Raw genomic sequence first — 17,593 nt, 5'->3', positions numbered from 1 at the left:
GGCTTCTGCTCGCAGCTCCCCCCGTGTCTGCTGACATCCTCCTCCTTCGAGGGCGCGCGCAGCTGCGGCTCATTCAGGCTGCTCACTGTAGCTACAGGACCTTCCATGATGTGACCACTGACAGTGCACACTGGGAGTCACGTGACCGCAGGTCCTATTGGTCAACATCATGGAAGGTCCTGAAGCGATGAACTGCCTGAATGAGCAGCTGCTGCCGTGCACCCTGCAGGAGGAGGATGTCAGCGGACACAGGAAAGCCACAAGGGGAGCTGGGAGCAGGAGCCATCATCGGAAGGTCTCTATAGTGACGGGGTGGGAATCGGAAGGTGACTATAGTGACGGTGCGGGGGGGGGGGGGGGGTTGTGCAGGCACATGTAAAATGCACCGCTCCCCTGTCTACCAACTCGGCGCGTCTTCAACACCGAGGTGATGGACAGCGGGTGCAGTGAATATTACATGAGTCTAAAGAGCGGGAGCACAGGACCACCCGCTGTCTCTGTAGCCCGCAGCCAGCCCACGTCAGAGCCCAAAGGCATTATATTATTTATATGGTAATGCTTTCAGCTATCCGGCCTGGTAAAGTAGATCGGACAGCTGGGATATCACAGTATCCGGGAATCCCTGAGACCAATGATTCCAACTATAGTTGTAGAATCTGGTGATTTAAGTAAAGCTGGGGCCATTTTGACATCCAAACCTTGTGTGCTTTGTACTTTATTAGGGTTTAGGTTTACCAGAGTCACAATTTGTTTTATGTGGGAGTGAAGGTCCATCCAGTACCATATCCATCAGTCATGTGAATGAAGCCTAAATCTATCAATATGACCTCTTTAAATTAGAGCATCTACAAAAATTGATGAACACAGGATTACAAAAATTCTTGAAAATTGGATTTTACATCTGTATAGACAACAGTGACTATATGTATATGGTTAAGTTCACACTAGACGTTTTTGCAGCTTTTCTATGCAAATTTTCAGCTGCTTTTTCTGGTACCAGCTAAGTCTGAGATTTCAGAAATATGCACACAGCTTGCTTGGCTTTTTTGTCATCAGAATTTTGTGCTTTGCATGTTTTTTTGCACAATGGAGCATATCACTTTCAGCGTTTTTCTTCAGCATTGTTTACCCATTGACATGAATGGGTGGTGAAAAAAAAAAATAAAAAATAAAAAAAAAAAAACCACACCAAAAATGCAGCTATCAGGTTTTGCTGCTTTTTTGCCAAAACCAGATTCTATAGAATAGGACTTTTTTTCCCCCAACACTAAACTTTTATTAGAATGAATAAGAGACAAAAGAGACAAATCTAGCATGCCAACACCACAGCAAAAACACAAGGAAATCCAAAGAAAACATGTTTTTCTGCAGCTTCTTTCCTGCCAAAAGATCAGGTTTTGCTACAGAAAAAAAACCCATAAAATTTATTATACACCTGTATTAATCTCATTTTGGTCTTCTCTTCCTACAAAAATTAAGACTCACCCAAAGAGGTGTCACCATCCAGTAAGTGGTCATCTTCCAAGGTATGGAAGTCCATCATCCCTCCAGCTCCATCCAGGAGTTCCTCGTCACTGCTAGCACTGGTAATACTGTTGTAACTGTTGCGGTAGTAACTTCTCTGGAACAACTGTTCAGACTCCATTTAGCTGCTTTACAACCTGTGGACACGGACAGTACCTATGAGAAACTTCAACCATATGACATTTCTTACAAAACATGAAGGCAGGTCATCAATTGGTTGAAAATCACTTTAGGAAGAGATATAGAATGAAACACTCCCAATTCCCTGGCTTAGACTCATAATTGGCAGCAAGGCGGGGCTTGAAAAGTTAGCAGTCACCTATAAATTATGCATCTGACAGAGCAATGGCTGCCCATAATGTAATCTGAAAACTTTTCTAAAATATGGAGCAAACAGCCTGTAAGGTCGATCTGTTGAGTCCGTACTTCATATAAGCTCAGGACCCCTCTTCTTGTGCATGTGGTGGCCCCAGTGATCATACACCTTTCCTGTGCATAGGTGATAAATGTTGCTCCGCAGGACTGCTCGTTTCTGGCAGTGCAGCATTTAAAGAGCCACAACTTTATTTTTATTTTCCCATTGACATGGTAGAGTTGGATTTCCCGTCATCGCAGTCATTTTTTCATTCCCACTACAGGACATCACAATGTGACAGCTTGATTTCTTTGGTAGTCCCTTAGCTAGTATAGTATGGGAACCCATTGGGTTCATGTTCTGCTGCTGTGGGACAAAAGGGGATCTACAGAACTACCTAAACTCCACAGTCGCTATATACCACAGCATCCTAGATTTACATGTTGGCCATTCTACTTTAAAAGGATTTTATAGCTAATCCAATGTTAAGAAAGAAATCAGAATCAGGAATCGGACACAATCCAAAATGGATGATGTGTTACCGGGGTAGAGATCTTCCCATTACCTCCAGTACTCACATAACCAGAAACCCGAACGCCAACAAGCGACAAAACATATCCAAATGCCTACTACCATACATACCATGCAGGTAGGCAGTAATCTGGGTATTGTCGGCTTTTCTCCTCCGCCTCATGAGAAAACAGATGACTGCTCCTAAGTGAATGACTTGTAGTAAAAGAGCTGGAATCCAGTCTCATGATCAGTGCTGCCCACGTGCTTCAGATCATATGAGAACACACTGATTTGCAGACATTACATCCTTTTAGAACTCTTAGGGTCTGTGCACACGTTGCGGATTCGTCTGCGGATCTGCAGCAGATTTGGCCCTGTGGATCCGCAGCAGTTTACCATAGGATGTACAGTACCATGTTATCCTATGGAACCACTGCACAAGCTGCGGAAAAATCCACGTGGAAACGCAGCTGTTTACTTTCCGCAGCATGTCAATTCTTTGTGCGGATTACGCAGCGTTTTTACGCCTATTCCATTCTAGGAATCCGCAGGTGTAAAAACGCAGGCGAAATCCGCACTAAATCCGCAGGTAAAACGCAGGCATTTTGATCTGCGGATTCTGCAGATTACTAGCGGAAAAATCCGCAACGTGTGCACATAACCTTAGGTGGCAATTACCTAAACATTATTGGCATACATTCTCCTATGGCTCCCCCCTCCAATCAACTAAGATGTGCAGCAAAATACAGCCAGAAAATGAGAAAAGGCAGCGAAGGGAATCTTGTACATTGTGGAGCTGCACAGGGGGCTCTGCATGCATTACATCTCCTACAACACGATGCAAGAGTTCTTTTTCTCAATGTCACGCCTGCGCAACACAAGTGCGACAACGTTCCTGATTTCTGTATTGATAAATTTTGGCATAACAATTACTTAAACTCGTAAAAATTGCATTTATTGGAACGTATGTCTATGAACGTCTATCTGAATTGATGCAGACAGAAGAGTCACTGGACAGTGGGACCCCACAGATATTCTGGCCTTCACAAATCCCAGTCATGGTAAAATAGGTCTAACAGGAATGATTAAAAGCAATCAAAGCTTGTCAAAACCCCATCATGGACCACAAATAGGGCTCGTGCACATGACCTTACTGCTGGTCCGAGTGCGATGCGACAAAACATCAGATCGCACCCAGACTAATGTTATGGTATGGGGCCGTGCACAAGTCCGATTTCTCTTCGGACAGAGCCGGTTCAGGGCAACAAAAAAAATTAGCAAGCCTGACTTTAGATATTTGGATCGCACTCGCCCATGCAAGTCAGTCAGTGAGTCCGTGGAAAACAATGGATTAACTCGGATGACATTTGAGTGTAGTCCGAATTTGCATGGACTGGCAGAATAGAGAAAATGGAGAAATTTTTTTCCATTTTCTCCTTATCCAGAAGAATCGAGTCACACTCGGATCAAACTCTAAGTTAGAGTGTGGTTTGGATAACTGACCAGATTATCTCACGCGAGAACACACGCTTGTCTCATATTGTCTCAATACCGGGAATAAGTAAAGGAACATACCACAGGCAGCGTGAAACAGAGGCTGTCTGCACAATTACAGCAGAGAATATTTTTCTTTTAACCCCTTAACCCCCAAGGGTGGTTTGCACGTTCATGACCGGGCCAATTTTTACAATTCTGACCACTGTCCCTTTATAAGGTAATAACTCTGAAACGCTTCCATGGATCCTGGTGATTCGGACCTTGTTTTCTCGTGACATATTGTACTTCATGCTAGTGGTAAAATTTTCATATAACTTGCGTTTATTTGTGAAAAAAAACGAAAATTTGGCGAAAGTGTTCAAAATTTCACAATTTTCCAACTTTGAATTTTTATGCTCTTAAATCAGAGATACGGCACACAAAAAAAACTTAATGTTTACTTTACATCAGCACAATTTTGGAACCCAAATTTTTTTTTCTTAGGAAGTTATAAGGGTTAAAAGTTGACCAGCGATTTCTCATTTTTGCAACAGCAATTTATTTTTAGGACCACATCACATTTGAAGCCACTTTGAGGGGTCTATATGATAGAAAAATACCCAAAAGTGACACCATTCTAAAAAAATGCACTCCTTAAGGTGCTCAAAACCACATTCAAGAAGTTTATTAACCCTTCAAGTGCTTCACAGGAATTTTTTGAATATTTTAAAAAAAATGAACATTTAACTTTTTTCACAAAAAAAATACTTCAGGTTCAATTTTTTTTATTTTAACAAGGGTAACAGGACAAGTTGGACTGCAAAAGTTATTGTGCAGTTTGTCCTGAGTACGCCGATACCTGATATGTGGGGGGAACCACTGTTTCGGCACATGGCAGAGCTCAGAAGGGGAGGAGTGCCATTTGACTTTTTCAATGCAAGATTGGCTAGAATTCAGATCGGACGCAATGTCACGTTTGGAGAGCCCCTGATGTACCTAAACAGTGGAAACCCCCCACAAGTGACCCCGTTTTGGAAACTAGACCCCCCAAGGAACTTATCTAGATGTGTGGTGAGAACTTTGAACCAACAAGGGCTTCAAAGAAGTTTATAACGTACAGCCGTACAATTAAAAAAATCATTTTTTCCACAAAAATGATCTTTTCACCCTCAATTCTTATTTTTCCAAGGGTAACAGGACCCTAAAAGTTATTGTGTAATTTGTCCTGAGTACGCCGATACCCCACATGTGGGGGTAAACCACTATTTGGGCGCATGGCAGAGCTCGGAAGGGAAGCAGCGCCATTTGACGTTTTTGGCTGGAATTGAGATCGGACACCATGTCGCGTTTGGAAAACTCCTGATGTACCAATACAGTGAAAAACCCCCACAAATGACACCATTTTGGAAACTAGACCCCCTAAGGAACTTATCTAGATGTGTGGTGAGCCCTTTGAACCCCCAAGGGCTTCACAGAAGTTTATAATGCCCGGGCATGAAAATAAAAAAAAATCGTTTTTTTTTCCACAAACATGATCATTTCGTCCCCAATTTTTTTATTTTACCAAGGGTAACAGGAGAAATTGAACGCCAAAAGTTGTTGTCCAATTTGTCCTGAGTATGCTGATACCCTATATGTGGGGGTAAAACACTGTTTGGGCGCATGGCAGAGCTTGGAAGGGAAGGAGCACCATTTGACTTTTTCAATGCAGAATTGGCTGGAAGTGAGATCAGACGCCATGTTGCATTTGGAGAGCACCTGATGTGCCCAAACAGTGGAAACCCCCAATTCTAACTCCAACCCTAACCCCAATACACCCCTAACCTCAGCCCTAGCCCTGACAGGAAAATGGAAATAAATACTTTTTTTTATTTTATTATTTTTCCCCTAACTAAGGGGGTGATAACGGGGGTTTGATTTACTATTTATGGCGGTTTTTATGTTTGGCAGCTGTCACACGCTAAGGCTATGTGCCCACGTAGCGTTTTAAAACGCACACTGAAAACCGGACTCCTTCCAAGAAATCGTGCGTTTTTTTTCCGTGCGATTTGCCGCAATTTTCGCGTGCGATATTCAAGCACTTTCCAAACGATTTGAAGCATCGCTTGGAAAGTGATTGACAGGTTGGTCACACTCGTCAAACATAGTGTTTGACAAGTGTGACCTAATTTTTACTATTGAGGCCGCCTACGCGGCATCAATAGTAAAAGATAGAATGTTAAAAATGATTAAAAAAAATAAATAAAAAAAAAAAAAATCGGGTTATATTCATCTTCCGACGTCCCGCGCAGTCTCAGCGGCGCTCCCGTTCCCAGCGATGCCTTGCGAGACCAGTGATGACGTTGGTCTCGTGTTGCTATAGCGATCTCACGAGACCGCTAGAGTCATGCGAGACTACGTCATCACAGGACCTTGCCGCAAGGCATTACTGGGAACGCTGAGGCCGGGAATGCAGCGCGGGACACCGGAAGGTAAATATACCCCGATTTTTTTTTTTTTTTTTTTTTTTTACAGGGGTATGGTACCCAGGGCCTGGAGGACAGTCTCCTCTCCTCCACACCGTGGGTACCAACCACACGAGACGCTTAACTTCCCGCATGGTGGGCATAGCCACATGCGGGAAGTAAGCGATTCTCATGCATTCCTATGGGTGCGGAATCGCGGCAATTCTTTGCGATTCCGCACAAAAGAATGACCATGCTGCGATTTTTTCCGCGATGCGATTCCGCCGCGGAAAAAAGGGCAGCATTAGCACAGCATGTGCGGAATGCCATAGGAATGCATGGGGGGGCGTTCTGTACACGATTTTTAAACGTTTTCGCGCCGAAAATCGCGGCAAAAACACTTAAAAAAAAAAAATCGCTACGTGGGCACATAGCCTAAAAGACACTTTTTATTGTAAAAATAGTTTTTGCATCACCACATATTGAGAGCTATTATTTTTCCATATTTTGACCCACCGAGTCATGTGAGGTCATATTTTTGGCGGGACGAGTTGACGCTTTTATTGGTACCATGTTCGGGCACGTGACATCTTTTGATCGCTTTTTATTCCGATTTTTGGGACGCAGAATGAACAAAAACCAGCGTTTCATGAATTTCTTTTGGGGGGGTGCGTTTACACAGTTCCGCATGCGGTAAAATTGATAAAGCCCTTTCATTCTTCGGGTCAGTACGGTTACAGCGATACCTCATTTAGGTTTTTTATGTTTTGGCACTTTTATGCAATGAAAACAATTTTATCTAAAATTATTATTTTTTATCGCTTTATTCTGCGAGGTATAACTTTTATTTTTTTGCTGATGATGCTGTATGGTGGCTCGTTTTTTGCGGGACGAGATGACATTTTCAGCGGTACCATGGATATTTATATGCGTCTTTTTGATCGCGCGTTATTGCACTTTTTGTTCGGCGGTATGATAAATAAATTTTTGCTTCGATTTTTATTTAAGGGGTTCGCTAAAGGGGTTAACTAATGGGACAGTTTTATAGGGCGGGTCGTTACGGACGTGGCGATACCAAATATGTGCACTTTTATTGTTTCGTTTTTTTTTAATTTACAAAAAATGAATTAGGGAAATTTTTTTTTTTAATTTATTTAGCAATTTTTTTAAAATTATTTTTACACTTTTTTTTATTTTTTTTTTTAACTTTATTACATTGTCCCAGGTGGGACATCACTGTCCTGTGACAGATCAGCGATCTGTCACAGGCACTGCACAAGGCTTCCTCCTTGCCTGCGCTTTGCAGACATGAGGAAGCCAGCTCCCTGCAGGCTCCCGAAGGTCCCCGTCGCCATCTTGGATTTGGGGACCTGCAGGGATGGAGCCCCCAGCAGCAGCGCTGCACATTGCGCTGCTGTGGGGGGGCTCAGGGAAGCACGGAGGGAGCCCCCTCCCTGACTATGCTTCCCTTTAACCCCCGGTACACCGTGATCATGTTTGATCGCGGTGTGCAAGGGGTTAACGGGTCGGGGGCGGTCCGTTACCGCCCCTGACACATTGTGCCGGGTGTCAGCTGTGATAATCAGCTGACACCCGGCCGCGATCAGCGGCACTCACCACGTGGGCGCCGCTGATCGCTGTGACGTACTATCCCGTCCCTGGGAATTAAGTCCCAGGACATATGGACGGGATAGTACGTCACATGACAGAAAGGGGTTAAACACTCAGGCTGGGGACCATTGCTAAAGACAAAAGTAGTCTGATGACATCTCCAGACGACTTCTCCCTGCATCGCTACGGGCGATTGACAGGTCTCTCGCTATGGGACAGACCAGTCAATCATCTCCAGCAGTGCTGTAAAAGCCCAGGATCTTTTAACTAGAATTAATCTGAAAGTCTGTCTTCAATGGTAGAGAAAAGATAGATATCTTTGTACCGTGTTAGCCAGTAGATAGGAAAATATTTAGAATTGAGAGTCCTCAGTGGTTGATACCTTTTAATGGCTAACTGAAAAGATGGTAACAAAGTGCAAACTGTCGAGACTACTCCGGTCCCTTCATCAGGCTTAGAATAACAAAAAAACCATTATATGTCTGATGAAGAGACCTGAGTAGTCTCGGAAGCTTTTCAGTTAGCCATTAAAACGTGTCAATCACTGAGGACTCTCAAATCTAAATATTTGTCTTCAATGGCGCACTGTGATTCATGCAGCCCGTGGTTTCAGCAGCATGAATCAGATGACAGGTTAAATTTAAGATACATGGATTTCTCCATTCCCCAAATCCCTCCAGATATTTCTGTTCCCTCAAGTTAAACTGGTAAGAGTTTAGTACACAGGGCTGTGGGGTCAGTCGTGGAGTCGGAGACCATTTTGGTGGAGTCGGAGTCAGAGTCGGTGTCATGGAAACTGAGGAGTCGGAGGTTTGGCTCCACAGCCCTGATAGTACAGGACTAAAAAATTACAGGTGCCGGCAAAAGTGGATAAAAATCTTCAAAACTTTATTCAATTATGCAAACGATTAACAAAAAAAAAAAAAAAAAAAAAAAAAAAAAAAATCCATGATAGTAGGTAGAAACCACCAAGAAGAGTTTCTGGCATTGCTGCCCTTGATTAGAGCATATGATGAAGGCATGTGACTGGATTAGTGCCAAGAATGAGATCTTGCTCTGCCATGGATGGTTATGTCCGAATGCTGTCTGATTTTTTTCTCAGACCAGCACTCGAACACAAAAATGAATGGATGTGTTTAAACATCAATTAGAAACACAGATCCAAAAGTGAGGTCCATGTGACTCAGAGCAGATCCTATTCTGATCCGATCTGGTGGACCAGACTCAGCTTTTCAAGTCTGGGGGGTGGGGGGGAGAGAGAATCCGTGAGCCTGGGAGGCAAATTGAGAGGTAGAAGGGCATATAATAAAAAAACAAAAACAAAAAACCATCGCAACAATTCCTGAATTGCTGTTTTTTTGTTCATTCTGCCTCCCAAAAATCGAATATAAAGCGATCAAAAACGATATGTGAGCGAAAATAGTACCAATAAAAGCATCAGCTCATCCCGCAAAAAACTAGCCCTCTCATGACTCCGTTGGCAGAAATATAGGAAAATTCTAGCTCTTAAAATATGGAGATGCAAAAACTTGTTTTTGAAATAAAAAGTGTCTTAGCATGTGACAGCAGCCAAACATAAAAACCCAGATATAACTCTGGTATCACTATTAACGCAATAAAGCCGTCTAATAGCTTACACTGTATGAGGAACGGCGTAAAAAATAAATTAAACCAATTCACCACCTGTTGTTGATTTGGTCATTCTGCCTCCCAAAGATCGCAGTAAGGCTCGTCTCACATTTATCCTGCGCTCTGTGCTGAGCGCTTACACCAGAGTTTCCGTGAAAAATCTCTGAAATACATGATTCAAACGGAATCCCAGTGGATAATCCCTTGTAATGAAGCACTGTGGACACAGTCTGACCTGTGATCTGGCGATGTCCGTCTTTTCAGGTGTGCATAACAGCGTAGTCTGCCAAAGTCTTGTGAACTTTCGAAAAGGACGTTGCTGAACAGAGGCCAGAGTAACTCTGCTGCCTCATAGTAAATGGATCCCTCGGGGGTTTCATATGAATCACGTCACTCAGATTAAACCGCGAAGTAGTTGTTCAGAGTAGAGCGCCGGATAAATATGATCCAAAATGTTATGTAAAATGTTCCCAACAAACTTCTGCACAGTAGCAGCTATCGGTTTGTATAGAAATCAGATAGCTGCTGTTACGCAGGCGGCACCAGCTTGCTGAAGAAAAAAAAATGTCCTCCACTAAGATGACGCATGTGCAATAGCAGCTGTTGGCGATCTCAGAGCTGCTAATTCACGGCCGTCACCTGCCTGCAGAAGCGGTTTTTCTTTTTTTATTCAGTATGTGATGGTATTCATTATGCAAGCTAGGGAGCCGGTCAGTGAAGGAGCAGTGAACACAAAATTGAAAATAAAGCTTAAGAAACAGCCACAAGACGGATTTCATCAACCAAGGTATTTTAATCAGTATAACGGCGCGACCTGACACTGTATGTAGGTTTCCATGCTCAACCCTGATGACAGGTTCCCTTTAAAAAGGCGTAAAAATTAAAAGTTTGAAAATTGCAAAATCTTCCAAATTTTCACAAATTTAAACTCAAGTCATATCAACCACATTTTACCACTACCACAAAGTACAGTATTTTATAAGAAAACAATCTCAGAATTAATGGGATCTATTGAAGTGTTCCAGAGTTATTACCACATAAAGTGACACTGGTCAGAATTGTAAAATTTGGCTTGGTCACGAAGGTGAAAATAAGCTCGGGGGTGAAGGGCTTAATGATACATTCAAATAAAAACATGTGGCCTTCCAAAGGATTTTTATTGGCTTGGAAGCCAGCAGAACCTCTTCAAGGGACAAAAAAAAAAAAAAAAAAATAATGGAAGCATCTATAACACCTGAGAACAAAAAAATTAAAATATTAGCTTCTCTTGGATGGTAACACTCAAAGGGATGAGCGAGTATAGCCTAAGGCCACATTCAACACATCGTGCCTAATTTTACATTCGTGTAAGGCCAGGATCACATGCTCAGTATTTTACATCAGTATTTCTAAGCTAAAATCAGGAGAGGAACAATCAGAGGAAAAGTACAGAGCTACGTTCCCACAATGAGCTTTTGGTGAGTTTTTGATGCAGCACAAACTTGCAGTATCTAAAACGCAGTGTCTAAGGCTGAGTGCAGACAGACTTTTTAGCCCTGCGTATTTTTCCGCGCAGAATGGAAGAAATCCGCAGGTCAAATGACCTGCATTTTTCCTGCGGATTTCTTCCATTTTTCATGCGGTTTTCCACTGCGGTTTTCCCCCTGCGGATTTGGTGAAAGGGGAGATGGAAAACTGCACAAAAGAAGTAACATGCTGCGGATTTTGTACCGCGGGAAAACAGCGCGGAAAAATCCGCAGCGTCTGCACAGCGGTTTTTTTTTTTACATTCATTTTAAGGCTACTGTACATCTGCAGCATGTCAATTTCTCTTGTGGGTACACTGACTTTTCAGTGTGTATTTACCCCATAGACTTACATTAGATGCAGAAAATCTGCAGTAAAAAAACATGCGGAAACACATCAAAAACGCACGTAATCCGAGCCCAAGTATAGCAATAACGTTATGAAACCAAAAAGTATAAAAAAAAGCAGCGTTATTTAAAGAATGACACACAGACAAAAAACGCAGCATCCAAAAAATGATAAAAAAGCATGTTAAAAATACCACACTGAAAAAAAAAAAAAACACGTAAACTAATTTAAACAACATGTGCAGAAATTCTGCAACATCAATTCACCAAAGGCTCATCGTGAGAACGCAGCCTTATAGAAACCTGTCACCACTTCTGCATTTCTCATTCACAATTTTGGCTTACAAATACTAAGGTAAAATACTGACCGTGGCCTAAAGCAGACAACAGGTTACACTGCCTGTGTTGTCCATACAGGGGTGAACCTAGCCTCTCTGCTGCCTGAGGCAAACAGCAAAATGACCCCCCCCCCCCCCACCCCCCTTCCCCCGTACACAAAGTAATTTTTTACATCTATGGCCTGGATCACACTTCCGTTTTTTAAAATCCGTCAAAATCCATCGTTTTCCGTTAAAAAAAGGATCCGCTTTTTTTGGCGGATCCGTTTTTTGTCCCATTGACTTCTTCCATTAGCGGCTACCGCAGATCCGTCAAAAAACGGATCCGTTTGCGGCAAAACGGAAACAGATCCGTTTTTTCACACTTTGGCGGATCCATGCGGATGCCAAAAAACAGATGTGTGAAACAGGCCTATCCTGTAAAACTGAGTACAATAGTTATCCATTGTCCAGGTGGCAAACCGCAGGGGAAAACCGCTGGCCAATCTGCAGGTCATTTTAGCTGCGGTTTAAGGCCTCTTTCACACTTCAGTTTATTGCATCAGTTCAAATCCGCCAAAAAATCAGACAAGCGGATCCGTTCTTAACTGATGTGAACGGATGGCACAGGATCCGTTTTTAGACGGATCCTGAAAATGAGGAAATATAAAGGAAACGAGAGAGAGAGAGAGAGATTATGAGAATTTTTATTTGTCCGGCACCCAGAAAGAATTTCGGGGGTTAAATTAGTGTCTGGAGGATCCGCCAGAGGAAAAAAAAATTACAAGCTCCGTTTTGAAATCTTTGAGGATGGTGACGGACAGCAACTTTTGGCGGATCCTCACAAAAAACGGATGCAACGGACAGCAAGTCAGTAATGCAAGTCAATGGGGAAAAAAAACGGATCCTCAAAAAAAAATTGAGGATCCGTTTTTTTCAAAACCTGGCGGATTGTGAGAAAAAAAAAAAAAAAAAAAAAAAATGATTAGAGAGAGAAAGAATGAATAGAGAGAAAGGAAGGAAGGAAGATTCTATAAAGATACTATAGCAGTCCAGCTCCGCTCCCATTGTAATGCCCACCTGAGCCTCCCGATGCAGGACATATCATGATTCGCTCACATGGCTGGCATCACCGCCCATATGTTACTGCTTGTGCCAGTTTATTTTATCCCGTTAGATTGGTCTCTTTTTGCTCTGCTTTCAGAATATACCAGAGTGCTGATATAGTGGGGGGCGAAGTCGTGTGACTTCAGTGTTTTTTTGCATCAGACGTTACATATAGTTACATAGTTTTGAAGGCTGAAGGAAGACCTTATGTCCATCTAGTGCTGCCTATTTTTAGTGCAGCTGTTCTGCATTGTTGATCCTGGGGAAGGCAAAAAACCCACAGAGTAGCAGCCAATTTTCTCCATAGGGAAAAAAGTTCCTTCCCCAAAGCTGGGTCAACCATCTACCTATAATATTCTGTTATTCGTAACCTTCTATACTGTTACTCACAAGAAAAGCATCCATTCCTTTCTTAAATTCATTCAGTGAGTTGGCCATCACCACTTCCTCAGGAAGAGAATTCCAGAGCCTCACTGCTCTTACCGTGAAGAACCCTCTTCTATGCTGGTGCAGAAATTGTCTTTCCTCCAAACGAAGAGAATGCCCCCTTGTTCGTGTCACAGTCCTTGGTACAAACAGTTCATTGGAGAGATCTCTGTATTGCCCTCTGATATACTTGTACATATATATTAGGTCTCCCCTAAGTCTTCTCTTTTCTAGAGTAAATAGACCTAATTTTGATAACCTTTCTGGGTATTGTAGTGAACCAACTCCATTTCTCATTTTAGTAGCCCACCTTTGAACCCTTTCAAGTTCAGTAATGTCTTTCTTGAGCACCGGCGTCCAAAACTGCACACAATACTCCAAGTGTGACTTTTTGCAGGGTTTTTTGCGTGATAGCAGACAATGTCTTTCCTTTCCTGTCTAGTCAGTGTGGGCCCAATCATTTGCTCAGTCTATTTTCCTTCCTGTGTTTGTTTTCATCTTGTCTCACCGACAATATATGTTTTCGGGCTATCTATTCCTTTGGGTTCTGCTCTGGGGCAGATTAGATTTCCCCTTTCCTGCTTTAGGCTTAGTTAGCTCTCCGGCTCTGCCGAGGCGTCTAGGATCATCGTAGGTAGGCTCCACAGCTACTACTAGTTGTGTGGATAGGATCAGGGGTCTGCAATCCGCTTAGGTACCAACCTCTCTGGTTTTCTGTGGCTTAGCCTGGACCTGCTTTCCTCAAGTGACCCATTCATAACAGGCTCCGCTCCGTACACCTCACACACAAGCGGCTCTGCTCTGTACACATGGCTCTTCCCCGTACACCTCGCACACACGGCTCTGCTACATCCACCCTGTAAAACTCCCCCTGACCCCACATATAAACTTTCTGATCCAGCACCATGACAACCAGCACACTGAGGGCTGTGCCACAGGACCTGTGATGAGGTCACAGGAGGGGAGGAGTCAGGGGTCACATGATAAGGGGGTCCTGAGTCCTTCCCTCCTGTGACCTCATCAATTACAAGGTTCTGCACGTAGGTGCTGCGGATAGCAGAGCACATAATGCCGCCCCCTGAGCACAGTAGCGGCCTGCCGCCTGAGCCACAGGCTCAAGTGGCCTCATTATAGGTGCGCCCCTGTGGCCATAGCAAACAATCATTAAGCATCTTTCATTTCACCAGAGGTGTTCTAAAGATGAAAGCTGAGCTGTGATTGGTTGATATGAGCAACAGTTTTCCTTGTAGACAGTTGTGTTTACTGAGGCCTATTATTCTTATTTCTATGGTGCTATCGTCCTTCTGTAAAGCTGAAAATAGCACAATTTATTACCGTGCCCACACAGACTGCAGGGGAGCCCAGAATCAGGAACTTCTCTGTCTGGCATGAAGCATCTCATTAACTTATAAAAATTCAAACACAAAAAAAAAAAAAAAAAGACAGATTTCTCTAACCCAGGCAACATTTTACTCAGTGTAACAACGCCAACCTGACAATGCCTGGTTCACTATAAACTTATTTATATAGCTACAACTAATGCCACTCTAAATGAGTCCTTCTTTACAATTTCTAACTAAATGGTATTACACTCAGGGGGCGCAGCCACAGCACTGAAATGCTCTGTACTGCGGGAACACTGCACCTCCACCGTGTACAGACGTGAGGAAACCTGGAGATGACATACAGGTATACACTATATACAAGAGAAGATGACATACAGGTATACAGTATATACAGGAGGAGATGACATACAAATATATACACTACATGCAGGAGGAGATGACATACAATGATATACTATAGAGAGATAGTGACAGACGTTGTGGTAAATGGCTGGTATGTGTTGTAGAGGAGGGGGGTCCTCTGCACTGTAAGCCAGTAATGTTGCTCTGAGACTTGTAGTTCTACGAGCTTTTGTTTATACTAAGGGAAGCGTGTAAGGTCCTGGACAGCCTGTGTGTGTTGGAAGGTCCTGGGAGTAGGACTGGATTCCTGATGAGCACATGGAAAGGTCATGGACCTGAAGGCCAGTGTGTTGGGCGGTCCTATGAGTGGATGGACGTCCTGAATAGCACATGGAGAGACCGCGTACCTGCATTATCGCTGTGTTAGAAGGTCCCACGGGAGACTGGATTCCTGAAGAGCACAGGATGAGACCATGTGTGTGCAGAGTTTGTGATGGCACTGCGTTGGGGAAGCTACCGACCTTCTGAGGGTCTGGAACTGTCGGGAGTGCCCTGGTCACAAGGACAGTGATCCTAGTAAGGCAGTTTCCCCAGGAGAGAGGACTGATGAGGAGGCAAAGAGTGGAGCAGGAGCTCCTGTAAGGTAACTCCAGACAAGGGGATTATGGGCAGACAAGTATCTGCTATTGGAACAGAATGTTAGTGCCTATGATGTTCCATGGATGGTAATGAACTATGCAGTCACCCATAGTAACTGGACGGAGTAAGGTCCAGCATGTTTAGAAACTGCAACTTAATGTCATATGTTGGTGCCTGTTGTGTTCTGTTGACATTAATGAACTGTTCGGCATGCGGTCGCCCACGGTAACTGTACAAAAAAGTCTGGTGTGTTTAGTGACTGCGAGTAAAGCCGTGTACTAGGAAGTGCTATGGACTGTGTGTGTGATGTGTAAAATGGCGGTTTATTCTGAGTAAAACAAAACCAGAAATCGTGCCCATGTGCCTTCATTCCGTTGCTAAGCGAGTGTCCCCCAACACATGCAGTAAGCGCTGCCTTACACTATATACAGGAGAGATGACATACAAGTATATACAGGAGGAGATTACTTCCTGTAACAATTATATGGGTACTACGGAATCTGACTGCGTGGGACAATACGAAACGGAGACCAAAGTTGATGCAAATGAGTATATTAACAAGAGAAACCAAACTAACAGAGCACTTTCTGCAATAGTAACGAAAACACAGCACAACACAGAATGCAAGTGAAACAAAACTAACAGAGCACTTCCTGCGTTTAATAAGGAAGTCCAGCTATATTATGAATGAGCACGCACACAGCACTAAAGTGTAGAAGTCCAGCAATTGTATGGGTGGAAATGCACAGGGAACTTAAACATAGACCAGCATTATACGGGAGTGGCATTAACAGGAGAATGTCACTATATGTACCTTTTTGGACTGAAAGTCCCACACAAGTCCAGCACCACAGTCCAACAAACACAGGCCTAGAGGAGATGGTGATGTCAGGATTCTTTACAGACCACAGCAGATCCAGAGGCGAATAGTTCTAGACAGTAGTTAAGCACAGACAGCATCAGGGAGACGCACAGAGGACGGTAGGTAGCATAATGTGGAGAGGCAGACACAGAGTAACGAGCAGCAGCAGAAGCAGCGAGTCCACCAGCAACAAAATACTCAGGCAAAGAGGAACACACAGCCCGGACTTAAATAATCAGGACAGACAGGAAGTTCCATGGCAGGGCGAGATACAAGACTCCATCTGGGATAAGAGCGAAAAGGCACAAAAGAAATTTCAGAATCCTTACACATACAAGTATATACTATATACAGGGGAGATGACATACAGGTATATACTATATACAGGAGGCGATTACGTGGTATACAGTGGGTACGGAAAGTTTTCAGACCCCTTTAAATTTTTCCACTCTGTTTCATTGCAGCCATTTTGCAAATTCAAAGAAGTTCACTTTTTTCCTCATTAATGTACACTCTGCACCCCATCTTGACTGAAAAACGGACAGGTTAAAGTAACTTGCCAAGGTTACAAAAAAAAATTCTGCAGTACTCAAAGTTCCTACAAGCATAGTGGGATCCATAATCCTTAAATGGAAAAAGTCTAGGACCACCAGAAGTCTTCCTAGACCTGGCCGTCCAGCCAAACTGAGCAATTGTGGGAGAAAAGCCTTGGTGAGAGAGGTAAATAAGAACCCCAAGATCACTGTCCCTGAGCTCCACAGATGCAGTAGGGAGATGGGAGAACGCTCCACCAAGTCATCACTGCAGCCCTCCACCAGTCAGGCTTTTGTTCCTGAGTGGCCCGACGGAAGCATCTCCTCAGTGCCAGACATATGAAAGCCTGCAGAGGCTGCTAAAAAACACATGAAGGACTCCTAGGCTATGAGAAATAAGATTCTCTGGTCTGATGAGAAGACAGAACTTTTTGGTTCTAATTCTAAGCGGTACAGGTGGAGAAAACTAGGCACGGCTCATGACCTGCCCAATACAATCCCAACAGTGAAATATGGTGGTGGCAGCATCATGCTATGGGGGTGTTTTTCAGCTGCAGGGACAGGGTGACTGGTTGCAATTGAAGGAAAAATGAATGCAGCCAAGTTCAGAGATATC

The 17,593-nt window shown here is 43.4% G+C and overlaps 1 protein-coding gene across 3 annotated transcripts in view; it reads right to left on the bottom strand.

The window, feature by feature from the left end:
* The window catches only part of CLCN3 (chloride voltage-gated channel 3), a 158,790-nt gene that overhangs the window by 133,747 nt on the left and 7,450 nt on the right, over positions 1-17,593 (bottom strand). For all 3 annotated transcript variants that reach the window (XM_073577234.1, XM_073577230.1, XM_073577252.1), the window contains one exon: positions 1,486-1,661. In XM_073577234.1, the coding sequence (XP_073433335.1) occupies positions 1,486-1,645 (160 nt within the window). In that variant the 5' untranslated portion in view covers positions 1,646-1,661. The remainder of the gene's footprint in view (positions 1-1,485; positions 1,662-17,593) is intronic.

This window comes from Dendrobates tinctorius, unplaced genomic scaffold (genome assembly GCF_039654945.1).
Source record: "Dendrobates tinctorius isolate UK_male_01 unplaced genomic scaffold, ASM3965494v1 ptg000008l, whole genome shotgun sequence".
NCBI lineage: Eukaryota > Metazoa > Chordata > Amphibia > Anura > Dendrobatidae > Dendrobates > Dendrobates tinctorius.
Note: the sequence above shows the minus strand (reverse complement) of the source record. Positions and strands in the feature narration are given on the sequence as shown.